This window comes from Mugil cephalus, chromosome 2, assembly GCF_022458985.1.
Source record: "Mugil cephalus isolate CIBA_MC_2020 chromosome 2, CIBA_Mcephalus_1.1, whole genome shotgun sequence".
NCBI classification, from domain to species: Eukaryota; Metazoa; Chordata; class Actinopteri; order Mugiliformes; family Mugilidae; genus Mugil; species Mugil cephalus.
Genome location: NC_061771.1, coordinates 34,030,798 through 34,057,883, shown reverse-complemented (window position 1 = coordinate 34,057,883; position 27,086 = coordinate 34,030,798). Strand labels below are relative to the sequence as shown.

Sequence of the window (27,086 nt, the reverse complement as noted above, 5' to 3'; positions counted from 1 at the left end):
GTCACTCAGCCCAACATGGGCCTTGAATGCATTAGCAGCTCAAGACATAAACTGTATATGTAACAGTCCTCCACCTTGCCTCATCGTGTACATCCTGCTGTCAACCAGGCGGAAAGAAAACACAGCTGCTACGTACAGAAACACCTCTTCACACTCCTGAAACCACCCCAAACAAAGCATAACTCTGGCTCTGGCTAGAAACACTGGGAAATATGTTTTAGACACAGTTTAGTTCACGCTAGGTACTAAATGGAAGCCCAAACCAGCGCAAAGGGATCAGAAAGAAGACTCCTCCATGACTGCACAAAATTATTATCTGTTATGTTTCCCCCTTAGTCCTGAGCCCTAAAAACATCTGGTGCAACCAAGTAATTTCTCACATGTAGCTACTAACTCTCCTTCATTTGTTCATATGCAGCAAAACCTTCAACTTTACAGAAACTGACTGGATTCTGCTCGACTTTATTTAAGCGGATTAGAACATGTCGGGACTGGTCAGTACGTCTCCACGACTAAATTTAAACACAATGAAAAATCTAAACCCTTTCAGAGTTTGCATTAACATCCATCCTGGGCAATCTGATTGGTGACCAGCTCCAACTGTGGCCTGAAAGGCATCTGACCTCATTCCTGTGGTGAACACACCATGAGTCCTGGGTCACATTAAATACTTTTACCTCATTCATTCAGTTAACACATAGCAGCTAGTGGAAGTTATTAACGCACCGTTAACGGATGTCTGTTCAATACTAAAGAAATGAATCTAAATAATAAAAACCTTTAAACAAGAACTAACTCATGAAATTATTTTATGATATGAGTTTTTCTCTAGTCTTTAACGTGGTGGAGATGAATGAATAGACGTCCTGTTCCAGAGAATGCATCACCCCCTTAAAATCACGACACACACACAACCAACAGCTGTTCATGGTTCAAACTCATGAGAGACAGCAGCTGTTATAATATCATATGCAGCGTTCGTGTATATTTGTGTACAGAGCATGAAACTGAGATCAGATCTCCAGTGTTGGCTGAGGACGCATGTGGAGACACATCTGAATTAACGGCAGGTGTGAACATGGGAACCTAAAGCTGGTCTGAATGCTCGGCACAGATGTTGATACGAGGTCTGAACGGTCTCTGAATACAGCAGCGCTAAGTTCTGCCTAAGGCCACGTTGAACCAGAATATGTTCTCAAAGGCAAATTGAGGGTTTGTGAGCAACAACAAACCCTCACTTTGTGTGACAAAGACCGGCACAATGGAGTACATAATTATCCAGGACAAATGTCTCAACCTGAGCAGGAGAGGAGCAGGTACATCATCATCATCATCAATCTTTACAAGGAGCCAGCAGCCGAAGGTTCAAAGCTCAGAGCCTCTGAAAACATGAAAGAAAGGAATTATCTTCAAGTTCGAGAAGATGCGAGAGCTAAAGAAACATGAGACAAAGAGGAAGCTGCTCCGCTTGGGTGCCTTTGTAAAGCCTGGAGTGTCTCAGCAGAGACATGTCTTCAGGGGAGGTTTTGACCCCCGTTATCCTCCCCCTACCCGTACCACCACCACCACCACCAGCACCACCACCGCTCTGCTCCTGCCTCCTCAAACACATGAATAATGGCAGCATGTGGGTAAAAGGCCAGGGCCTCCCAGCAGGTATCTGACTTTAGAGACGTCGCCTGCACAGCTGAAGACGCTCGAGCTCCAACGCAGAGAACACAACCAAGCTTTTACCCGAGCACAAGTTCACAGATAAACTTTCACAAACCTCCAGAAAGGTTAAGAGGCCGAACAGAAAGAGCTACGTCCCTGAAAACTGAAACAAACCTACATCAGCGCACAACGTAACCAGGCAGATTTAATATACAGTGCATCAACAATGCGTGACTAGGACTCTTTAAAATAATACAACACTACAGAGCGCCTTCATAACAAAATGGTGACGTATTTAAAACAGACTGAATGTAAACTTTGAAAAGGAACTAAAACCAACGAGGATCATAAACAAAACCCTGCGTGTAATAAATGTTTAGTCCTGCAGAGCGGTTTACAGGATCCACTCAAGGTAAGAGGAGGAGTCAACTATCTGTTATCCACCGCACGACAACAAAAGACACAATATGTAGCTGGAGGGATAATACAGACATACGCCAACATAAACTCCCTTATCCCGTCTCCAGGAAACGTTTCTCTTCTTCTAAACGTTGCAGCGCTCAGTGTTTGTCTGCAGCCTTTGACCTGGGTGACTCCATGCATTCTGTTCAGATCATTTCCTACAAACATCCACATGCTACTCCAGCTACTGACCAACACCTCCATCACTGCATGGTCACACACAGGTTCTTCTTCTACTCTGATTTTCGGCAGCTTTGATGTAGCCAACCACCAGTAAAACAGAAGAAGTTCTGACTGTACAGATGCTGGAATCCATGAGTGAGTCAGACTGGAGAAAAGTCGACTGGAACAAGATGATGATGTCGGTCAAATGCAGTGTAGGTTTTGTGTTAGGCTGCATTTTTTTTTTTTTTTTGCTGCTCCCAGCTGTTAATGGCCTCAACATGTAATAATGCCCTTAGTGTCTGAGGACCTGCAGCAGTGGGACCCTGCGTAGTCCTCGGGGGAAATGTCACTGACATCACATGTCCGACCCCTGAGATCATCATTATCAGTGTGAGAACGGCAGCGGGAGGAAACCCTGAGCGCTGCCAGCTGGTTTTGGAGGGCAGATGTCTCGTGTCTATACGTTCCAGATGTAGCAGCTCCACGAGGACGCTGCGTTTTTCTTCCTGCCGGCATCGAACACACAACTGGAAAACCTCCGGAGCATCAACAGCCTGGACCTGAGCCAAGACGTCGTGTTTTTACTGTCGACTCCATGATTTCACTTTGAATCAAAAAAAAAAAGAAAAGAAGGCTTGAGGAGTGTCAGCGTAGCACTGCTAATTATTGGGGAAGCACACAGCAACAGGATGTCACTCATTCTGGGAGGCTTAAGGGGGGGAGGACACTTAAAAGACACTTTTATGGACTGCAGGCTCGGAGCGACCACTTTTTGCCTCACACTGCGGGAAGATGCACCACAGGAGGTGGACTGATAATCACTGGCAGCTGCCAGTCAGATGCTTTTACTCCAGAAATCTCTTGTTTAACTCAACATTAATCAAAGCCACATGACTCCACAGTCTAGAGGGGATTCCACAGATCCCACCGACGTTTGTGGCTGAACAAAAACAGCATAAAACGACGCAGCCAATAAACTTCAGACAGATCCAGTCACGTTTAGGACGAAGCCAACGACACTGACGGCAAAGTTAAACCTGGTCCTTAACGCAAATACAACCAACACATGTTCAGGTTTAGCAGCAAAACAAGAAGTTGGTTTCTTTCACCACGAGAAAGCAGCTAAACTTGAAGGTCACTGTGAATTCTAACGCATACTAAGGAAACTAAAAGTTTACTTTTAGTTCAGGAAGTTTAGTTTCTGAAATGACTGAGCAAGAAAGAAGCTGCACCTCCACAGCACACAAGGCTTCATTTCCATAAACACAACACAGACGCCGTGAAGAAGGACAGTTCAGCCAAATAAGTTAGAAACATGCACAGAAACATCTTCCAGTCAATGTTTCACAGAACTCTCCTAACTCAAAAGACATTTGCTGAGTGAAAGGTCAGAGTCGAACCTAATTTTACCAAACTGTATTTTATTTGAATGAAGTTCTCATGAAGCTGCTTGTGTTTGGCTTTAAAATGGGAGGACTTGGCCTTTACAGGTTTACTGGTCTGTGATGAATATCAGCCTCAGACACTGACAACAAGGCTTTTCCACCATGTTTAGTCTTGGGTTGATGTTTACAGCCGCTACCAAACTGAATGACCAAGTGTTATCTGTGCATGTGGGGGTAAAACCAACGACACCCAGACACACAACATCTATACATTTCCTGTCCTCTATGAGAGCGCGAGGGTAAGAACAACATTTAAAAGATTAATCCTCAGAAAAACAACTAGTGTGACTCTGCTCTGCATCAGCGTCTGAAACAACACGGACATGAAGGCGACTGGAGGGGGACGGGTGGAGGTCTGTGTGGTCTGAGCCGCTTTGTTTTAACAGGACAACGCGAAACAAATGGTGAAGTGGAAAGAAAACACTTGGATGCATCAGTGCGGCGTTTCTGATCAGATTGGAGCTACTGCAGCAGCTAAACATGTCTTATTCAAACTTTCCAAGCCATTTCAGACAAACATCTTCCTCAAATACGGCTTTTTAAAACATTAATTAAAACTTTGCCCCTGGTTTTTTCAGCCTCTTGGGAACAACACAAACATTTGAAACATTTCTAACTTTTATGCTAATTAGTCACCAGAATCCTGGTAATTATTTAGATTATTTATTTTGTGGCTCCCTGATGAATTAAAGCCCAGTAAACACACTCTTTATTCTCCACCAGCTCCTGCTCATTTCCTGCTGAACGCTTCTCTATATTCACCAGCTGATCTTTCAACGACACACGATTCTCTGCGAGTTCATCCTCAGACACGTGTCGTGTATTTTTACTAAAGTATGATTCACGCCCATAATTAAAAACACATGGAGCCGACTGACGATCTTTTATAGTCAGTTCTTTTAGACTTTAAAAAAAAGGCGACGCCATGACCACTTCTCAAACCTGAAGCCAAAGCTAGTAGAGCTCCCCCTGATGGCTGGAGGCTGCAGTATAGATCATAAGCTCCACCCCCTTGATGTTAGTGGGCGGGACTTGGACCAAGATTTCAGTAATTTTGTGTAGTTACATTCAATCCTGTTTGGATCTCCGTCGGTTGTCATGCAAACCCAGTCTGTCAAGATGCAGGAAAATACATGACTGATCTGAGGATTTTATCAATTTCAAATTAAGCTCAATTTGAATCTGAAAACCTTTTTTTTGTTTGTTTTTTTAATCCAGCCCTGGTCCCTACAGTTTAGAAGTCCTGCAGCTGTAGTTTTTCTGTGGTGCAGAGGAGGTATTTAACTTCTTCTACACTGCTGGAATAAAAGTAGAAGAAGAGTCTGGGCCTTTCAGATCAACATATATTCTCTATGACAAACATGAGAGAGAACTGAAGCAGAGGCTTGACCAGATTAACCTAGTAGGGGTCCCATGGAAAATCCTGACTATTTGCAGCTACAATGACCCCCCCCCCCCCCCCCCCCCCCCCAGACTCTCTTATGCTCCATTAACTGCAGGTGCACAGAGACCAACTAGTCCAGCTGAAACTTTGTCACTTTGTCTCAGTGCTGTTGAATCAGTCCTGCAGACGTCAACGCTCAGCTCAACTAACAGAATATCTGTCATTTTTTTGTGATGTAAAAAAATCAGAACAAAATCTATCATTTCAGAACTCTTTCCACCTTTAATAGGTGAGGTATATATATATATAATATAATAATATATGAGGTATATATGCAACTCAAATCCAACTTGAGCTTTTTGGTTGAAAAGAACAAACAAAAAGACAAAAGGAAACGGGAGTTAATGTGTTTCACGCTGAGTGTAGACGGTCCAATCTGGATTAGCTGTCACATGACCTGAGGAATGCATTCTTCAGCCCCTCCCTCTGTCTTTGTGTTTGTCGGCTGATGAGAGGCTTATCTGTGTCGGCTTTTAATTGACTCACATTCCAGCCTCTGTTCACATGTTTACATCTAACACCTCCATCCCTCCATCCCTCCATCCCTCCATCCGTCCGTCCGTCCGTCCGTCTAAAACAAAAACTCCACACACACAAACCACGACCGTTCACACATCAACAAAAAAAACCCAATCAAACCGAGCCAGAAACCAGCAGGACACACAATCAGAGGCTACGGCTGCAGACGCTCTGACAGGACGTCTATTTTGGAAACAAAGAATTCAAATGTGATTTGGGGCCAATAGAAAAGCTTATCAGGTGTCAACAAACACACAAACAGGGCGACGCCTCACACTGAAAAGACAGGACTGTTCTCTTATCAATCAGCTCAATCAAGCCGCTGGAAACCTGCAGCTAAACACAAAACACTTAGAGAGAGAATGAAGTGGGTTTAAACAGGGACAAGGTGAAGAGCCACGAGTCCATGTAGACATCAGGCTTTAATCTAAATGTTTGTCCTTTATGTGTGTGTCATTTAAGCCTCCGCTAAGTCTCATTATGTTCTCGTGATGACAATAAAGACTCTTGATTCTCCATAGATATAATATGTGAACCTGTGAGTGGAGGAAGCTGAAGCGGCTTTAACTGCAGAGACAACGTCAGCAGGAGCAGAGGAACATTCCTCCAAACCCTCTAATGAGCACATGCACTGAAAGGTGTCGTCCCAAAACCCAGAGAGGAATCTGCTCCTGCAAACAGCTGGAGGCCGAAAGAGACGGAGCAAGAGCAGCTTCAGCTCATCACAAACAAACACCAGCGAACAGGAGAGGAATCTCATCTCAGCAGATACACCTCTAACTTCAGTAACTTTCCCTTTTCCATTAGTTTTAGTGAAAAGCAGAACAAGGAAAAATGTTTGTATTTAACCCTCTAACATTCAGAAGCAGAATCTGTTTGAACCAATCAGAGCTCTGGACTCCAGCTGTGTTCAAATAAACGCTGTTTTCTTCTGGTTTCACTGATAAAAGTCATTATAGGATTCAACCAACATATTTTTACAAAACAAAAAATAAATCAGTTGAACCCCAAACATGTTTTTTTCTGTTTGATTCGTCCAGAGCTAAACCCCTGAGAGTGATTCTGACCTTTGTGATAGAAACGTCAGAGTCTTGATCATGACTGAGCTCCAACGTGTTCGTCAACAGGGTTCAGTTACTTTGGCTTCGTCCTAAATACGCATTCTTTTTTCTTTTTTCTGAGAGATTAATAAACTATCCTAAATGACCTAAGTAAAAATAAGCCTCTGCTGTTTAGTCTTGGGTCTCAGCTCAGTCCACTTCTCTTTCTTTTCATTAAAAATTCCAGTCTTCTATGAAATGTGTAAAAATGAAATCTGTTTAACCCCTGTGAATTAAAATGTGTCTCCATTAATTCGTCCCCAGCCAGAACTTGAGATCTGATCTCAGTTTATGTGTGTCAATCAGCAGCAGTGCCACCATGTGGTCAGTAGAATATTGTATCAGCTGCTGTCTCTGATGGATCTCTACCTACCACTGGACCAGAACGGGGGACACATGGAGACATGATCCAGATTTAGGAACCAGATGGAAACTCCTCTTTATCACTAATTGGAAGCTAGGTTTATTATTTATTCATTAATAAGTTGAATATCGGGGGTTCACTGCTGGACTGTTTGAAGCAGGAATAAAACGTCTCTGGTGAACACAAGTAAAGACGGAAATCCGTAACTTCGCTCCACATCCATGTGATCACATCCGTCCATGTGTTGATTCTAGTTCAGATTAGCTTCTAGTTTAGTTTGGTTTTCATCTCCAGGTCCAGAATCTGTGAAAAAGGCTCATTACTGATGAACAGACGTCATTTATTCAACCAGTGGATGAATGAACGAGTTCACCTCCTCTTCTGGTCAGTAGTTGGTTCTTTAATGGGACCAGGACTCATTAACGTGGGTTCACACCTGGACTCCAGGGACCAGATCTTACAAAACGGATGTTAATTTAAACTCTGAATGTAGACAGACATCACTCGATCAGCCTCAGAGTCAATAAAGATGAAATATGACATGAACCATTAACAGTAGTGAAATGAAATGAAATGAATAAATAAAGGTTATTATCAAATTAAAAACGTTAAGTCTCCTTTTCCTCCGTGAACCGAGTACAAGGTGAGTTTGAGATTCGATCCGCAGACTGAGATAACGTTTAAAAATCATTTTTAGCCTAATTTTAGTTTTGTGATTTATTTCAGAAAGTCTAAAATGCTTATTTAGTTTATTTCAGGCTCTAAATGATTTCAGTGCAGTTTCTGAGTTTAGGCTTTGCATGAAAACAAACACATATTTGTTGTGATTTTTCTTTCTTTCATGCATGGAATTAAACGTGAATTAAACTTGTTTTTAACTCACATAAACTTGGTCGAAAGTTTCTCCGAAGAACATGAGGCTCTGGTTGAGAGGGAGCTCCGCGGTGGAGTCGGACCCGGACACCAGCTGCAGGTCTCCGGCATCTTCCCCGAATTCAAAGAGCTCCTCCGGCTCCAGGGCCCAGGACAGGACGCCCAGGCTCAGCAAGCAGGACCAGACCCGCAGGAGACTCCAGGACCCGGGACTCATGGTTCAGCCTCAGCGGTCACCCCAGTGAATGAAGCCGGGAGGAGGTGAAGCGATGCAGCGGTGCACAGCGGAGGTCTGGAGGGGAGGAGGCTGGAGGGGGTGTGGGTGGGGGGAGGAACCTGGAGGCTGGAGGGGGTGGGGGTTCGTTTAGGATCTAGAGAAATAATGGGAAAATACAGTTTAATGGCTGTAGGAATAGTGGGAAAGTCCAGTCTGTGGTTAGTTCTGTGTCTGAAAAAATCGTAGGACATTCGAATTGTTACTTAAATGTCTGTAGAAATACTGGAGCTGTCCTGCTGCTCTATCTTCACTGGTAAAATATATTTTAAATTTCCAGTTCTCTTGTAAATAATAACTTTGCACTATTTTGTATAAACTTTGTGTCCGCACTGAAAATTAGAAGCTGTCCAATCTCTGTACGATGACAATAAATGGCGCTCTATTCTATTCTATTCTATTCTATTCTATTCTATTCTATTCTATTCTATTCTATTCAAAGCTTTTCTTAGTTTGTTCACTGACTGACTGACAGCGCCGTCCTGTGGCCTTCAGAGGAACTGCAGCTGATATCCTCAACTTTATCTGAGTCCATTCAGAGAATGAGTGGGAAGCTTCCAGGAAATAGACGGATCCAACGAGTATCTGATTGTCACATTAAAGTCATGGAGCCGGTTCAGGAGTTTTCATATAAACAAACTAAACACAAATACACAGATCCTGGAAGGTACCACAGACACGGTGGTTAGTTCAATGTCTTTAAGAACAATGGTCTGGGAGAATAGTCGATGAGACCAGTCTGTGGTTAATTCATTGTCTGTAAAAAAAAAATAAATAGAAAATGGAAAATCTAGGGTCTGTGGTTAGTTCAGACTCTGCAATGAAGGGATTTCCAGAGTGGGTGAGGAAACAGCGCCGTCTTGTGGTCTTTATATGAACCTCATCATCATCATCTCTATCAGTGGGAAGCTACCAGGAAATAGATGGGTCCCCTGAGTAATTACCACATTACATCCATGGATCTGTGCTCAAGAGATTTAATAACAACAGCTCCTCAAAGCTGAGAGATCAGCTGGAGGAACTAGACGAGGTAAGTCTGTGGTAACTAGGTAACTAGTCTATGGTAACTAGGATGCATATGAATTAAAAAAAAAAAAGATCAAGATTAAAAAGGTAAAATATACAGAACAACAATGATGCATTTTAAAATGTTGTGTGTGAATAACTATTTACATCTCCTGGTTTAAAGTGAACTGGATGAGGTCTTTGTAGACATGATGGTGCAGGACTACTTGAACTTGACCAACGTTTGTCCAGCCCATAAGACTAGTATTGAGAGCCATGGTGGAAATATAAACACGGAGACAAACAACCATTCACACTCACACCCAGGGTCAATTTAGAGTCACCAATCAGCCTAACGAGCATGTCTTCGGAGGGGGGAGGAAGCCGGAGTACCTGGAGAAAACAAAGCAGACACAAGGAGAACATGCTCAAACCTGGACCTTCTCGCAGGGCATCAGCGCTAACCACTGAGCCACTGTGCCACCCATTAGATTTTATATTAGATTCATATTCTGATACTGTCTTTACAGCCCTGTCTGTAACTGCTGTTTTCACCAGAATAAGAACTGAATTAATGTCGATGTTAATTTACTGTAGTTTTTCTTTTCTGTCTGCAGTACTCATTGCCTCTCTGTCTTCTTCAACAGGATTATGTTTCTCTGTTGTTTCTCAATATTTAGCTTACATTGTCCGACCTGACTCAGAATAGTAAGGTTACATACACTCATGGACAATAGGTCCTGCCCTCGATACGGTTACAGAGACGGTGTTATTGGAGATTAACTGGACTGGGTACATCTGTGCCTTATCTGTGGGGTATTTATTTAAGATAAAGATAAAAATAAGGTATTTATTTAAGATTCAAGATCAGTTTATTGATCCCTCCAGGGAAAGTATTTTAAGAAAGAGAAAAAACAGACATGAACAAGACATAGACATATGAATAAAATAAAGTAAAATAAAATAAAATAAGGTAGATGTAAATGTACATATCCAGAGACTTCCAGTCTGGCGGAGAAGTGAATGGCAGAATAATTTGTAAGCTCCCAGGTGGTTTTATTTCCCCATCAACAATTACATGACTTTTGGATAAACTAGAACCAATTGGAAAACTACAGGAAACGTCGATGGGTGATTTTTCAGAGTAAAAGTGTGGGGTCCAACAGCGAAGATAGCGAAGTAAGTGCGCACATGGAGGCTATCCAAGCTAACATCACTGCCAAAATACAGGCGGTCCGGCAGTGATGTGATGAAAGAGCCGAAAACGTAGGACAAGTGAAAAATGAGCTAGCCGCTTTTAGAGGAGACGTTAGCCTGAAGCTAAACACCATTGTCACCGACTTAAAGGACATAATGGGCCGAGCTCAGCAGGCGGAGCAGAGTTGAGCTGATGTGGAAGAGTGGAGCACCGACACTAAAAAGTTGCTTATCCACTCCTTGGAACTTCAAGACCAACTGCAGAAGAAACTGAGGGACTTAGAGGCACATTTGCGAAGGAATAACATACAACATCCGCCGAAAATATTCAAGACTTTGTCACAAATGTTTTGAAAACCAAATTGCACCTCTTTCAACATTCAGCACTGCCATCGGTCCCTCAGAGTCAAACCCCATCCAGGATCTAGTCCCAGGTCGATCCTCATCTATTTTTTGGAATATAAAACTAAAGAGCTGATGCTCTGTGGTGCTTGGAAAAAAATTTAATGGGTTACAAAATCCTATAAAAAGAACTAAGACAATAGCTAAAATTAAATGAAAAAAGCATGATATTAACACACCTAAGTTAGGGTGCAAACAGTTTGAAAAATTAGAGTTTATAAACATATACTATTCATTGTTTGAAAAAGAGAGGAGTAATTGCAATTCTCATACAATTCGAGTAAATTTTCTATTCACATCTCAAATAGTAGATAAAGAGGGACAGTACCTATTGGTTAAACATGCGGTGGATCACAAACAGATGACAGGTTGTGGTTAGAGTTAGGGTTACGGTTAAGATTCGAGTCCTAATCTGTGGAGGCGACTGGAATGTCTGCTTTAACCTTCCTTGATGCAGCCTGAAGCATTATACACCAGAGAACTGTTAAAGGAAATAGGAATGACTGACATATGGAGAGAGGTACATCCACACAAAAAGTGTTATACTTTTTACTCATTCCCACACAGGGTTTATTCGAGAATAAATCATTTTTTATGTTTAATGTAGAATCACAAAATGTGGCATTGGAGTAATAGATATAAAAGATATATCTGATCATACTGGGGTGCAGTTGACACTTGACTTAAATAACAGACCAAAAGAGACTCTATGGAGACTGAACACAGGTTGTCTTAATGACACCAGCTTTCAAATCATTACAGAAAATGGACATGTGTCTCCTAGCACCCTGTGGGACACTGCAAAGTCCATCTTTAAAGGCAAGATTATGTGGTCAGCTCAGACGAAAAGGGAAAAGGAGACAATAATAATAATAATAATGACTGAAAGGCTTAAATCTTTAGAGAGGAAAATGACTTTGTCAACGTAGCTTTGTTGCACATAAAAGTAAACACATAAAAACCACAAGAAAGATCAAATGAGTTTTAAGTTTTATCTAGTAAAATAAAATAAACTGTGTATTCACAAAATTTACAGAATCATCATTATGAACAAATATACAAAAGTAGTTGGCAAAAACAGTGTCCAAGGTGATGTGGTTGCATAGCAACCCATAGAGTCCCAAAGCCGGGCACAGAGGCACTGTGGTCTATGAACCAGGTCTCCAAGCACTTCTCATGACACAGTCCCTCTGGGTCCCACCAAGTCCACACAGTCCATCCATCCTGCTTCCAGAGATCTCACGTTCCCCAATGAGGACAGACGGCACCTCCGACTCAACCTCCTCCTCTGCCCCTCCACCTCCACCTCCAGCCTGGCATCCCCAGCACTTCTTCTGAAGTTCAGAGGGAATCTCAGGCCTCGGTCCGGGCAGCTCAGGGGACACAGACAGCGCTAACAGCTGATCCCTGAAAGACACCAACAGACACAACGGCCACTCCGCCGAACTCCACAGCCAATGACCAACAACACAGCCAAAAACTAAATAAAAACAGCACAAAATGACAAAAACGTCCAAAAACCATTTTGACTGGTTCAAGGCACAGAAACAACAACAACAAGTCAGATAAAAACAACCATTAACACACTGAGATTAACCTAAAAAAAGGATCACAGAGCTACTGGCGACATGCAGCTACTCTTTCAGACGCATTTATAAAAATTCAATTGAAAACAACCTACTGAAAATATGAATCAATCTTTAGACAGATATGTTGAGTCTGGAGAGGTTGTCATTAATAAATCATTAGAGAACCACTGATCAGTAAAAGAAGCCACCACCAGGTTCTTCTGAACCACATCCTCTAATCACAGGTCAGTATCTGGATACTAACAGACACTGGTTATAGTTTCAGGTGAGCACTCGTAACTCTCCACCTTAAACCTGAAGGCGACACTTTTTCATCTTAAATCTCTGTCTTTTAACACCATGAATACACCAGTAATATCAGTATAAATGTAAAAAACAGCCTTCACCTTTAATCAGGATGACATCCAGAGTTAGCTCTATTCTATTCCAGCATCCAGCATCTACACATGGACTGGAACTGAACAGAAGCTCCAACAGTGTCAGGAAATATCAGAGAAACCCCATAAATCAAACAGCAGAAACAGAAACACATATGCTCAGTGAGTGAAACTGAACACTGAACACTGGGAGGTTAATGTGTGTGTTTTAGTTCATGTTTCCGTTGAAGAGTCAGAGTCTCTCGACACACAAACTGCTGCTGCTTCAACCTCTGGATCATCGGGACACAGCTCATCTTCTCAGCTCACACTCTTTTTCACAAAGATCCTCGCTTCCATCTGTAGAGAGAAGAAGGAACAAGACAGCAGATAAATGAATGTTTCCTTCATCAGCTGTCAGTGACTGATACAGCTCATCCAGTGTGTCTGGACTTGCTTCTACTGTGTGTTTAGGACAATAATGATGAATATAGCATGGACTGACTGGAACCCTCTACTGACCTCAAAGTCTCCAGTTTATAGTCTGGACTATTCTTAAGATAAAGAAGCTGCTTCACTCCTGATTCCTTCACACTGTTGAAACTCAGCTCCAGATGTTTCAGATGGGAGGGGTTGAACTTCAGAGCAGAGACCAGAGAATCACAGCTGATCTCCGACAAACTGTAGTTCCACAAACTGAATAAAGAATAAAAGACGTAGAAAAAATCATTACTGTGTCCTAACAGCGTCTAAGCTTCATTGACTTTAGCAACTAACAGTGGACATTTTCTACAGTTTCTGCTACAAACACTCAGATTGATGGAGGAACATGAATTAGATTCAGTTGGTGATTAAACATATCAGATCTACAACAGTAACAGACAGTAAACTGACCTCAGAGTCTCCAGTCTACAGTCTGGACTCTCCAGAAAACCACACAGCTGCTTCACTCCTGAATCCTTCAGGTTGTTGTGACTCAGGTCCAGATATTTCAGATGGGAGGGGTTGGACTTCAGAGCTGGTCCCAGAGAATCACAGCTGATCTCTGACAACCTGCAGCTCTTCAACCTGAATAAAGAATAAAAGATGTAGGTTAAATCTACCGAGACATGTTTCACTGACGTTGTCCTTCTGTTATTGTGGATCTACTGACTGAAACCCTGAAACATGTAACACCTGTTGTAGCATCCCTTCACTGCTTCTCTGTGTATTTTAGAACAGATGTTAAAGTTTCAATGATGACTTTCAGTCTGGTGTGATGTTGGTCCCTGTTAACCCTCCAGTAGAGCTCTGTTACTAATTCCTGGGTCCAGGCTAAAAACCTTGAAGAGTCTGAGTCTTTGTGGTCAGAGACCCTCAACACTGGAAATGAGCTCAACCTTCTTTCTGCAGTCAGTCCAACAGAGTCCTGTCTCTTCTCCAGCTTCTGTTTGAAATCATCACACTGAGCATGAATCCTGCTTTGTTAGGATGTTTGGGCCTGTGTTAGGCTGCTGTTTAGGACTCTGCTTTAACACACACCTCACCACAGCAGCTGTGTGGCTTGTCTCTGTAGCAGCCATGTCAGCTTTTCATCACAGCTCCTAACTTCACCTTCATCCAGTTTTTCATTCATGTCTTTCTATTCTTTCTCTGTGCTGTCTCTCTCTCAGACTCTCTGAAATCAGATCTTGCCTCAAGGGGCGTGGCCAAGTTCAACCTGAAGAATTAACTTGGACCCGCCTTCCTGTGGACCCACCTTCTGCAGGAGACAGCATTGGGGTTGGGTGCAATGTCATTTTGACGGCAGGCAGAGATGAGGACCCGGGAAAGCAGCTGGCCCTGACAACATACCAGGAAAGGTGCTCAAGGAATGTGTTGACCAACTGACTGGGGTTCTCACAAACATTTTCTACACCTCGCTACCCCAGGCTGTGGTACCACCCTGCTTCAAGACTGCCACAAGTTTACCGGTATCCAAAAACAACACCACCTCCTCCCTCAATAATTACCGCCGAGTAGCACCCACCCCCATCATGATGAAGTGCTCCCGCACCCTTTTACAGTGCAACTACAAGCTGAGGTTAGGAGAGGGGAAGGTTCCCGAGCTATGGAAGGCATTCTAGTCCCAAAGAATTCACACCCGGAGGAGCTGAACCACTTCAGCCTGGTCACCCTGACATCGCAAGTGATGGAGACCTTGGTACGACTGCTTCTGACCCGAGGCCACTGGCCCGCCACGCTCTTGATCCTCTGCAGTTTGCAAACCGGGAGAAAGTGGGAGTGGAGGATGCCATCCTCTTCTTCTTACCCTCTCTCACCTGGACAGAGGCGGTGGTGCCTCTGGACTTCCCCAGCGCCTTCAACACCATCCAGTCTCTGGTCCTCAAAGACAAACTGACAGAGATGGGAGTTGAATCACACCTGGTGGCTTGGATCACAGACTACCTGACAGGCAGAGCACCGCTATTGTCGGTTGTATCAAGGGTGAACTGGCGTACAGACAACTGGTCGAGGACTTTGTCACATTGTGTGATCCCAACCACCTGCTCCTCAACTCCACAAAGACCAAAGAGATGGTCGTGGACTTCAGAAGAACCAGGCCACACCCCAAGCCTGTCCTCATCAAAGGAGACTGTGGGGAGGTGGTTCACACTTATAAACCTGAGAGTGCAGGTAGATGATAAACTGGACTGGACTGTCAACACAGATGCTCTGTGCAGGAAAGGACAGAGCCATCTGTACTTCCTCCAAAGGCTGCCATCCTTCAGCAGTTCCTATTAGTTAAGGCGATAAAAATGACCCCAGACACTGGACCCAATGCATACTCAACTATGCTTCTTGTGTCGCAAATTCACCTTATCACGCACACATACACACAGCTTTTGTATTCTTTGTATTTTTTCTATTTCAATATTCTCATCTCATCTTCCATACCGCTTAATCCTCAGTAGGGTTGCGGAGGTTGCTGGAGCCTATCCCAGCTAAACAGGTCACCAGCGTATCGCAGGGCTAACACCGAGACAAACAACCATTCGCAGTCACACACACACACACCTATGGTCAATTTAGGGTCACCAATTAGAGTTACGAGCATGTCTTTAGAGAATCGGAGAACCCGGAGAACCCAGAGAAAACCCACGCGGACACATGCAAACTCCACCCAGAAAGGCCCACGCTGAACCCGGACCTGAATTTCACATTTTTCACATTTACAGCAGGTAAAATAAGAATTCAACACGTAATTACTAAAGGTCCTATTGACATGAAATGTTCACCAGGTGTTGGTAACAACCCAAGTGATCCATACATAGAAAGATACCAAAACAGATAAGTTATCTGTAATAATGTGAAATAACAGAGGAAAAAGTGTACAGATACAAAAAAAGTAAAACTGTGATGTGTCCAATACTTATTTTACCCGCTGTGTGTTAGCCTTGCTGCTGTAACAAAAAAAAAAAACAAAACAAAAAACAAAAACAAAACATTGAAAAAAACAAAAGTATTTGTAAACCAAAAACAAAAAATCCATCTCATCTTCCATACCACTTAATCCTGCACTAGGGTCGCAGGTGGGAGGAAGCCAGAGTACCCAGAGAACCCACACTACAACAGGGAGAACATGCAAACTCCATCTGGAAAGACCTGAGCTGGACTTGAACCCAGTGCTTCTCGCTGAGAGGCATCAGTGCTAACTACCGAGTCATTTCTTATCGTTGAGTTCTATTTTTTAGTTTTTGTGGTTGGTGCACAGTTTCAGCCCCAATGCTGAAACTGTCCATCCATCCATCCATCCATCCATCCATCCATCCATCCATCCATCCATCCATCCATCCATCCATCCATCCATCCATCAACTGAAAGAATGGCGTCACGATTTCAAACAGTTGAAATGTGGTTCCTCCAAAGGGTAGCTGGGCACAGCCTTTGAGATGAGTAGCTCAGACAAGAAGCTCGAATGAGAGCCACTACTTCTTCACATTGAAAACCAGCTGAGGTGATTCAGGTATCTTGTTTTAATGCCCTCTGGGGCCAATGATTTTAATTGTATAAATAAAGAAAACCTACATCGCTCCCATCAATGAACTGACCTTAGAGTTTCCAGTCTACAGTTTTCAGTCCAGCAGACAGATGCTTCACTCCTGAATCCTTTAGGTCATTGTCACTCAGGTCCAGATATGTCAGATAGGAGGGGTTTGACTTCAGAGCTGAGGACACAACTTCACAGTGAGTCTCTGAGAGTCCACATCCAGTAAGTCTGTGATTAGAAAACATACAAAATCATTCAATCAGATCATTTGCATTCTAGATACAGACTGAATGAGTACACCAACTCTACATTTGCTAGATCCTAGTGCTGCAGTTAGTCCATGTCAGAAATAGTCCTTCCACTCATACAAAATTTATTTCTGGAGTTCTACAAGGTCTGCCTAGAACCTACACCTAATATGTTTAGGAGTAGTACTGTGATACATTTTGGGGAAATATCTGAATGTGACATTACTTATTAGCCTTATCTATCAGAACCATCTCCTGAGACACCAGCTCCCAGTTTGGATTGAGGGCACGGCCTCTCCCTTTAAGGTTAGGCATAAGACATTCCTCATTGGGAAAGCCTATAGTTGGGGCTGACTCAGGTGATCCTGAACCATCGTTATTTATGCTGCTTCAGGTCTAGACTGATGCACTGAACACCGCTCCTCTATTTTCTTCCCTAGATGATGATCTATCATCTATCATCTACTTCCTCCTTTATTCCTATCCGTAAATTCATGTGCTATTACTGTTTAGTATGTAGATGTGAACTGAAGAACTAAACTACTCATCTCCTCTGATTGATTCTGTTAATGATCAAGACTCACCGAGCCTTTCTGCAGTTCCTCACAGCTGGGATCAGTCTCCATCGTCCCTTCTTTGATGTTCTGTACTGATTCAGGTCCAACTCATCCAGAACCTCCTCTGACATCTGCAGCATGTAGGCCAGAGCTGAGCAGTGGATCTCAGAGAGTTCCTTCTTTGATCTGTTCTTTGACTTCAGGAACTCTTGGATCTCCTGATGAACTGAGAGGTCGTTCATCTCCATCAGACAGTGGAAGATGTTGATGCTTCTGTCAGGAGAGATTTCACCAGTATTCATCTCCTTCAGCCTGCTGATGGCTCTCTGGATGATTTCTGGACTGTTCTCTGTCTGACCCAGCAGACCTCCTAAGAGTCTCTGGTTGGACTCCAGAGAGAGGCCATGAAGAAAGCGAACAAACAGGTCCAGGTGACCATTTTTACTGAGCAGGGATTTCCTCATGACTCCATATAGAAACTCACGCAGAGATGAGACACAGCTGGGCTCCTTTCCAAAATGTTGAGGAATATTCTTAAGAAAAGACAAGTTTGATTTCTTCTCTTGGTATTTGTTCCTCAGGAAGTTCTCCACCACTTCTGTCTTCTTGTTGGTGTAACAGTGGAACATGTAGACTGCAGCCAGAAACTCCTGAACGCTCAGATGAACAAAGCAGCAGACTGAGTTCTGGAAGATTACACTCTCGTTTTTGAAGATCTCTGTACAAACTCCTGAGTACACTGAGGCCTCTGTCACATCCAGACCACAGCGCTCCAGGTCTTCTTGGTAGAACATGATGTTTCCTTCCTCCAGATGTTCAAACGCCAGCCTGCCCAGCTTCAGAAGAACTTCCCTGTCAGCCTCCAACAGCTCCTGTGGACTTGTCTCATGTCCCTCATGGTATTTGTTCTTCTTCCTCTTTGTCTGAACCATCACAAAGTGTGAGTACATGTCAGTCAGGGTCTTGGGCAGCTCTCCTCTCTGCTCTGTAGTCAACATGTGCTCAAGAACTGTAGCAGTGATCCAGCAGAAGATTGGGACTCCACACAGGATGTGGAGGCTCCTGGAGGTCTTGATGTGGGAGATGATTCTGCTGGACAGCTCTTCATCACTGAACCTCCTCCTGAAGTACTCCTCCTTCTGGGTGTCAGTGAAGCCTCGTACTTCTGTTGCCCTGTCAACACATGTAGGAGGGATCTGATTGGCTGCTGCAGGTCTGGAAGTGATCCAGACCAGAGCAGGGAAGCACGTTCCCCTTGATGAGGTTTGTCAGCAGCACATTGACTGATGCCTTCTGTGTCACATCGGACACAACCTCACTGTTGTTGAAGTCCAATGAAAGTCTGCTTTCATCCAGGCCGTCAAAGATGAACAAAAGTTTCCAGACAGTCAGCTGCTCTGCAGTGACCTTCTATAATGTTGGATGGAAAACATGGCCCAGCCTGAGAAGACTGTACTGCTCATCTTTTATAAAGTTCAGCTCCCTGAACGAAAGCACAATCACCACACTGACATCTTGGTTTTCCAAACCCTCTGCCCAGTCCAGAGTAAACTTCTGCACTGAGAAGGTTTTTCCAACGCCAGCGACGCCATAGGTCAGAACCACTCTGATGTGTCTCTGTTGGTCAGGTAAGGCTTTAAAGATGTCCTGGCACCTGATTGGAGTGTCATGGAGGGCCTTCATCTTGGAAGCTATCTCAAGCTGCTGCACCTCAAGTTGGGTATTAACCTCTTCACTGTGTCCCTCTGTGATGTAGAGCTCAGTGTAGATCCTGTTGAGGAGGGTTCCTCTTCCTGTTACATCAGCTCCTTCAGTCACATGTTCACATCTCCTCCTCAGACTGATCTTATGTTTATCTAAAACAGCTGAAAATAAGAACAAATATGAGACAGAATGAAAACCTGCATCCCCATCTCAAGCAACAAAGAACAGAAAATTGACTTTAAATTATTTTTTTCTTCTTACAATGAAACATTTTTGGAGGAAACATTAGCAGCTCGTCTGCAGCTCTTCATCTAACAGCTCACTGTTGTTGTTCCTTTCTTGTTGTAATACTTTAAACTTAGCTTCCAATAAAACAATGCCCCATATATCCCTCTCTTGGCTTCGATAGCACCACAAACCAAATGCTGCTAATCAGATGACAAATACACTGCATTTCCTCTGGCTGTTTAACAATAAAAGCCCCCCACTGGCTTGGCTCAGCGGTAATTAACAAAACTCAGTTATGAATGAAGAAATCGGTGGATATGTAAAATGAAACTAGATGATGTTACACTAATATAATACAATATATGTCAAGTTTTGAAGCCAAAGTTCAAAAGTGCTGCTTTTCTACAGGTGCTTCACTGTCTACTGATACAAACTCATTATAGCAAAGCAGTTTTCCTCCATGGATGATGCTGTTGTGACTGTCTATAATACGCATCATTCATTCCTCTCTATCCTGCTCTTATTACTCTGGACTAGAAACAAAGTGGTGACATTTCATTGGAAGTTCATTCACAATGATATTATGATGATCTTAAATCCCCATGATGCAGAACACAACAATGTGTCTGGATGGAATCAACAGGTTTCCAGTTATGAGTCTATCAGCAGACAGATGTACAGTCTTACTTGATCTGGGTCTTTGTCCACACTGGGGACAGGAGGAGTGTCCTGATGAAGCAGACTGGTCCCAGTAGGAGGTGATGCACTGTCTGCAGAACCAGTGTCCACAGCTGCTAGAGACTGGATCCTTTAGGACGTCCTGACACAAAGCACAGCAGGACGGCTGCTCCTCCACACTAAAATCATTTACACATTGTTGGTGAAAAATATCAACTTGTCACTGTCCAGAAGCAGAGACTTGACAGTAAAAGACTTCCATCAAAGAGTGCTGGTTCTGTCCTTCACTGTTTCATCTTAAGTTAGTTCAGTCTGAACTGAGCTTAGAAGAGTCTAACAAATGTTACTGATAGTGAACTGGACTGATAGGGAGGACTGATCAGATAAAGATCACACTCTAACTACACTGACTATGGGAGGAGGAGAAAACTGTAGTTCAGTCCATCCACTTGAAGCCAGTTGGAAATCTGTACACACTTCAACATTAGGACAAATATATCTGAATATTGATGAGTGGACGTTCTGAAATGGAGGTTCTCAGGTGTTTTACTACAGAAATACCATCAGTACTTCCTGGTTCTAAAAGCCAGACTAGGATCTTACCTACCTGCACTAAATCATCTGCATCATTTCTACTTCATCCTAAAATCATCATCTTCCATCAGGTCAGTTTACAGTAGAAACAGTCTCTTACTTTGTGTCTGAGGGTCCAGGTTCTTCTTTGAAACGTGGAGGAAGATTTTTGGGCCTGTTACTCTTCATAGATAGACATCTGAATACTCTAGACTCTGCTCCATCCTCCTGTTCCTCCATCTTCTGGACTTCATTCGGTCTGAGAGTTAAACCAGTAACACTCAGTGAGTTTACATCAACTTCAGTTACACTCAGTAATCTACCAGTCAGATGATTTCTTCATTAAACCGATACTTTTAAACCTTTTTAAACCACTAGCTCCCATAATATTGTGTTTATTAGCACTTCTGATTAGTTGTTATTGCCCTAAAGCGGTCATATAGAAAATATTTTTCCACATACATACGTTGAAATGCTGTTATGGTGTAATTGAAGATTTTCATATGTTATATGGGAACTATATGCCCATGTTGCGCTAACATCGACTAAAAACAATGGTATAACCAAAACAGAGCCAAAGATCACGCCCATTTTTTACAGATAGTGATGGCTTTCTTTGTCTGGCGTTCAGTACCAATTATTAAAACCTTTGTTTTGTCCTGGTTGAGCTGCAGGAAGTTCTCTGCCATCCATGACTTAATACCTAAAATGCAGTTAAAAGGGCATCAATAGGCAATGTGTCATCAGGAGACACAGTGGTGTATAGATGTGTATCATCAGCATAACTATGGAAGCTGATGCCATGTCTCCTGATGATGTCCCCAAGGAAGCATGTAGAGGTTAAAAAGAGTTGGGCCTAGAGTTGACCCCTGGGGACCCCCACACTTAAGGCAATCTGGAATTATGTGTGTGGGCTGAAATTGTGGTTTGTCAGGTGATATTCCAAGATTGACTGCGTAAATGACAGTGGGTGCAAACAGCTGTATTTAAATGAGGGTTTTATGTGTGCTATTGGTGTTCACTGTTAAGAGAAGAGTGACTGTAAGAACAAAATGATATTTGGTTACATGGAAGATGTCAGCTGAAGAGGCAAATAAACATATTACAGCGTTACAGCAAAAAACATCTGAATATAATTAGAAGACAAAACGCAGTGACAAACTGACAAATTAAAGACACCCACACAATGTTGACAGAGGCCAAATTTAACTCAGAAAATGCGCTGATGACCAAAAAAATAAAAATAAAATAATATAAAATAGAAAAAGGAGAAATATACCATATTGTTAACCTGACGTTTTGTTTATTGTTTGTGATTGCGCAGCAGCCATGTGTGTGCAATTACACATAGGATAAACCATTTGCATGTCCTTTTGAGGTGTGTTAAATATAGTTGCACTTTATGTGAGAATTGATTTAAGGTTTGATAAATCACTTTGTGTGTGTTAAATTAATATATTTACATTTTCACCTCCCAGTGCATGAAAGATTTTGTGTAAACACCTCATAATGCATATTCATTGAACGTACTAATTGGATGCCAGTGTGCTTTTTTGCACCTTTAAAAGTGCAACCCTTAGTGTCAGTTTGCATATGTTTTTATTCACACAGCCCATTAGTAGATCTGACCCTCATCATCATGGATCATGGATCATGTGGGGCCTGGAAGGAAGACTGAGGACAGAACCTGACTGACCCCTACCCACTGGACTTGACACATTCAGAGGATTCTTAACTAGGTCTGCACATTATCCTTTTAATTACAAGAAATAAAGTCATTTAACGGTAGTGTAGGAGGGTTATGAAATATTTTAATTGTTGTTCTCTTTTCCAGGTCCAGATCCAGACTGTTGCTTTGCCTGGATGAGTTTGCAGATTTTGGACTCACAGGGACTTCCATAGTGATGCTGCCTCAACATTTGTTCCTTGTGGCCACGTTGCTCATATACCCACTAATTCTTTTAAGTGTCTTCTCACTGTCATCTGACCAGAACCATCTGATTGTATTGGTTTTTATTTACAGGTAAAGGGAGCAGCTTACAGGATCCACATTGTGGAGAGACTTGTAGGTGTTTGTAGTCTTTTAGTGGACATGAGCTGGGCATGTAGTGTTACTGTAAACAGGTGTCACAGACCACAAACCCTACAAATGGAGCTCCAATGAGGCTATTGTCAGTGGGAGCCTCCAGGCTCAAGGTGTGAATGTTGTTGAAACTTCTTGGGGTCAAAACTGAATTATAAATAGATGGTAAATTAAATCTCAGTCCACCTCCTCTGTTTGTAGAAGGTTTTTTCCACTGCATTCCTTTACTCCTCTCTCAAACCACCTGTCCTCTCTGGCCAGGACTTTGACGTTGGTATCTTAAAAGGAGTGTCCTTTGTCCTTCAGGTGGAGGTGGACTGCTGAGTCGTTTCCTGATGAGCTGGCTCTCCTGTGTTGGGCCATGCGCTTGTGGATGGGTTGTTTTGTTTCCCCAATGTACAAGTCTGTACATTCCTCACTACGCTGAACAGCGTACACTACATTACTCTGTTTCTGTCTGGGTGTGTTGCTGGGTTTGAAATGCGGTGTTTTTTGACAATTCTCCTCAGTTTCTCTGATACACCAGCTATGTAGGGGATGGTGATGTTCTTCCTTCTGCTGTTCTCCTCTTCCCTGTCCTTCCTGGGATATCTTTTTGAGCCTTTGACAAAGGCCCAGTTGGGATACCCACATGTTTTGAGGGTTTGTTTAATGTGTTGTCCCTCCTTGTCCTTGCCCTCCTGTCTAGTGGGTACAGTCTGTGCTCGGTGCTGGAGGTTTCTGATGACTCCGTGTTTGTGTTCCAGAGGGTGGTGTGAATCAAATAACATGTGTTGATCTGTGTGGGTGGGTTTTCTATATACTTCAACGTTGAGGCATCGGTCCCAAAAGGCCAGACAGTCCCCACTAATGTCCTCCCTGGTGAACTTGATGTTGCTGTCCACTGCATAGTGAAGGATTCCACCTCCTCTGTCTTGATTTGAAGGATGGTGATGGAGCAGCTACTTGGCACCACTAACCGCCTAATCCCTGATTCCTCCTCCTGACAAAGCAATTTCATCATCAAGAACATACTGTAATAAATATTGGGGTCCAAACAAAATGGTGAAGGTCACCAGGTCACAGCCTCAAAAATTACCCAGAGTATGAATGCACAAAATACAATGATCTTTATTTTGGTACAAAAGACAGTTCATAAAACAGGGGGATTCTTCACTGCAGGGGTCTGGAAAACTCCTACTATTACCCACAAGAGAAAAAACAGCAAACTTATGGCACACCAGACACACGGCATGCTATCACCCTCTACCTCTGGTGACACTGCACCAGAGGCACCAGAGGTGCAGTGTCACCGGCTATGGCTCAGTAGGTAGAGCGGATTGTCCAGGAACCGAATGGTTAGCGGTTCAATCCCCCGAGTGTGCCATATGCCGAAGTGTCCTTGCAACTGACTATTCTACAGGAGGCGTCCAGCCTCCCCTCCTGGCGAAGGAACAGCCAACCCCCTGCTCTTGCTGTCTACGTCGCTGGAGGCCCTAAACAGTCACAAACCCCACTCCCTCTCGAGAGTGCCAAGCCGCCAGATGTGATCTCCAACCAGCCACAACAGAGAGAGTGACCCTTGCATCCCAAACTCATAAGTTCTTTGGAACTTCCCACTTAACATCTGCTGTGACATTATCAGAAATTCCACAGCTCACTGGGGTACCAAGTCTAAATATCAAGTCTTTTGGGGCCCTTTGGTTCACAAGTCCGGTAGAGGCTCTAAAGAGGCTCCAAAGATTTGACTTTGCTTTGGGACTATTTCATCGCAAAGCAAGAAACATGATTTTGACCTTTTCCCCCAGCTAAGAGGTCATACAGTACAGACAAATCATATCCCAAACGCATATCTACTTGTAGCCCATGGGATTTGGATACACACACAGGACACAATAACTGGGGTTTTGTAACTTTAATTTTGCTTAAATAGTTCAGTCGGCCTTTCAATAACCCAAAAATCTGAGAGCTGCTCTCAGTTTTGATATTGGAAAAGAAATTTAAAAAATAACATAAAAAGATAAAACACAAAATGTCCCAAAATGCGGCAGCTGCCGAGGAACTAATCACACAGAAAAACACGACACAATGTCAGTTCTGTAACCATTCACTGTTTTAAATGTACAGTGTACCAAAACAGACACTTCACTAATCGTTGTTCCACATGTTCCAAGTTTTCCTCACTTAGCACTGAAGTTAGCTGCTAACTGTGGTTGACGCCTATTCAGTGCTCAGTGCTGCCACCTTATGACCTAAAATTTCTGTGTTTTAAGATTACAAAGATTACACACACACACACACACACACACACACACACTGCAGTGTACATTAACATCTGGGTTTATTTACCACCTGGTTACATTCCGGTAACTTCTCTATTGCCCAAACACTCAACAGATATTTTTGTCCATCTACCTCAACTGTAAGTTCCACTTTTGGTTCTGATTTACAGTCCACATGTGCACATACAACCTTGTTTCTTTCTTTTTTTCTTTTTTACACTTCTGTCATTATAATCAATTGCACAGGGAATGCAACTCTTTCTCATGACATATCAGAGTCAAGGAGAGCAGTGATGGACTCACCATTAACCTTTGCACAAACAAATCATGACTTCCCCCTCCCATTGCTGATAATGATGGCATACCATTGTCTTTCTGCCTGACTGAACTGTTTGTCCCCAGTTATTTGTCCCCTTATTACCTTCAATGGTCCTTGGAAAGCTGTCTTTTTGGCGACTGTCGTTTCTAATCTCAAACCAAGTTGCTCTAGGCGTTGTCTCTCTCTCCTGGCATTCAGGAACTGCATGCCCAGTTTCAACACCAGATCTTGCAGAGATCCATATGAGACACAGAAAATTAGTTTTTCTTCAGATTTCTTCAGATCGAAACCAGATTGATGGAACATTAGCACTTGGAAACCAAACCAATGCACAGAAGGCAGCTGTAAGAGTCACAGCAGAATGTGCAGGACTGAGGAGATCAGAACATGTTACACCCTCAACATCACAGGTAATAGCTTTCTTTTGGTTTTATCATTGCTTGTATAATGAGGCTCTATCAATGAACTGTATATGTATCCATTTCCATTTTTTTCACAGTCCACAATGGAGACTGACTCTGACAACCTGTGGGAAGTTACGGACCGCCAAGATGGTTGGTTGCATTATAAAAACCTTCTTTGAGACAAAACCAAATGCAATAGATTTCACCTTCTCTTCTGGTTCAAGAGTCCAAACATGCTGTGGTAGAAGAAACAGTGACAGTTCAGTCTGATCCCTACCTGTTTAAGACCCTTTAAAATACTGGCATTCAAGGGGATTTTTCCAAATCTTTACAAGATCGCCAAACAATACTTAAATAAGTCTGCAACTTCTGTGAAAGGGTCTTCTCTGACGCTGGAGAGGTCATAACCAAGAAGAGATACAGACTAAAGAACTCAGCCGAAATGATCTTGTTTTTAAATAAAAATCTTTGAGCCACTCAAATCTCCTTCACAGTTTAACAAGCATTTTGTACAATTACTGTCACCACAACCTCTAGTTGCACAAACATTTCACTTTTTTATTTTGTAAATATATTTGTATTTGCATACATTTGTTGGAGCTACATGACACATATTAAATATATAAATATATATAAGTTTGTCACACATGTCATGGGGCTGTGGTCAGGTAGTAGCAGAATGATTGGTGTTGCAACACGGGCAGTAATCTTGCCTGCTTATTTTCTTTGTACTTTTTGGGTTCCCTCCATTGGAGTGTTTTTTCTTTGTAGAACTTTTACTGCAAAATTTTGGGCTTTCTTTTGCCTGTTGGCTTTCCTCCGTGTGGAGTGATTTTTGTTTGTTAAATAAAGTTAGCTTTGGTTGTACCTCACTCTGCATCTGAGGTCTGTGTTCCGGTCTGACAATGGGGAGGGTTTACTTGTTCTCCTGGATGGCGAATGAGGAGAGAGTGAGTAGGGAGGATGTATTTTTTGTTGAGTACTCTTATTCCACCTGTATCACTTAGCTTTGCGTGCTTTGAATATCAGAAGTTTAAAATTAATTGTTGAAATAAATCTCCGGATGTAAAGCATAGGAACTGGCCTTGTCGTATGTGTAGTGTGATGTAGTAACATCAGAAACTTGTTCTGTTTGTGTGACCCCAATGACCAACCAACATGGACAGATACAGTA

General features: G+C 42.8%; 2 protein-coding genes and 1 long non-coding RNA gene across 3 annotated transcripts in view; all 3 read right to left on the bottom strand.

Moving 5' to 3' along the window:
• The window catches only part of LOC125003529 (nidogen-1-like), a 28,576-nt gene extending 20,263 nt beyond the window's left edge, over positions 1–8,313 (bottom strand). The window contains exon 1 of the mRNA XM_047577511.1: positions 8,036–8,313. Within this exon, the coding sequence (XP_047433467.1) occupies positions 8,036–8,242 (207 nt within the window). The 5' untranslated portion in view covers positions 8,243–8,313. The remainder of the gene's footprint in view (positions 1–8,035) is intronic.
• Positions 8,314–11,881: 3,568 nt separating this feature from the next.
• LOC125003599 lies at positions 11,882–13,431 on the bottom strand. Its single transcript, XR_007112247.1, has 2 exons — positions 13,371–13,431; positions 11,882–13,208 (listed from the first exon to the last, which is right to left on the bottom strand). It is a non-coding gene; the product is annotated as an uncharacterized LOC125003599 (long non-coding RNA).
• A 3,488-nt stretch (positions 13,432–16,919) lies between these two features.
• On the bottom strand, positions 16,920–18,700 carry LOC125003948 (protein NLRC3-like). Its single transcript, XM_047578214.1, has 2 exons — positions 17,690–18,700; positions 16,920–17,085 (listed from the first exon to the last, which is right to left on the bottom strand). The coding sequence occupies exons 1-2, from the start codon at positions 18,658–18,660 to the stop codon at positions 16,920–16,922; spliced, it is 1,137 nt and encodes a 378-aa protein (XP_047434170.1). The 5' UTR covers positions 18,661–18,700.
• Between the last annotated feature and the right edge of the window lie 8,386 nt (positions 18,701–27,086).

Bases quoted from the DNA above. Each gene is read 5' to 3' on its own strand.
- LOC125003948 (XM_047578214.1), bottom strand. From the start codon at position 18,660: ATGTTGACTACAGAGCAGAGAGGAGAGCTGCCCAAGACCCTGACTGAC. The intron at 17,086-17,689 runs GTGAGTCTTGAT...TTCTAATCACAG, and splicing joins AGGAACTGCAGAAAGGCTCG to ACTTACTGGATGTGGACTCT.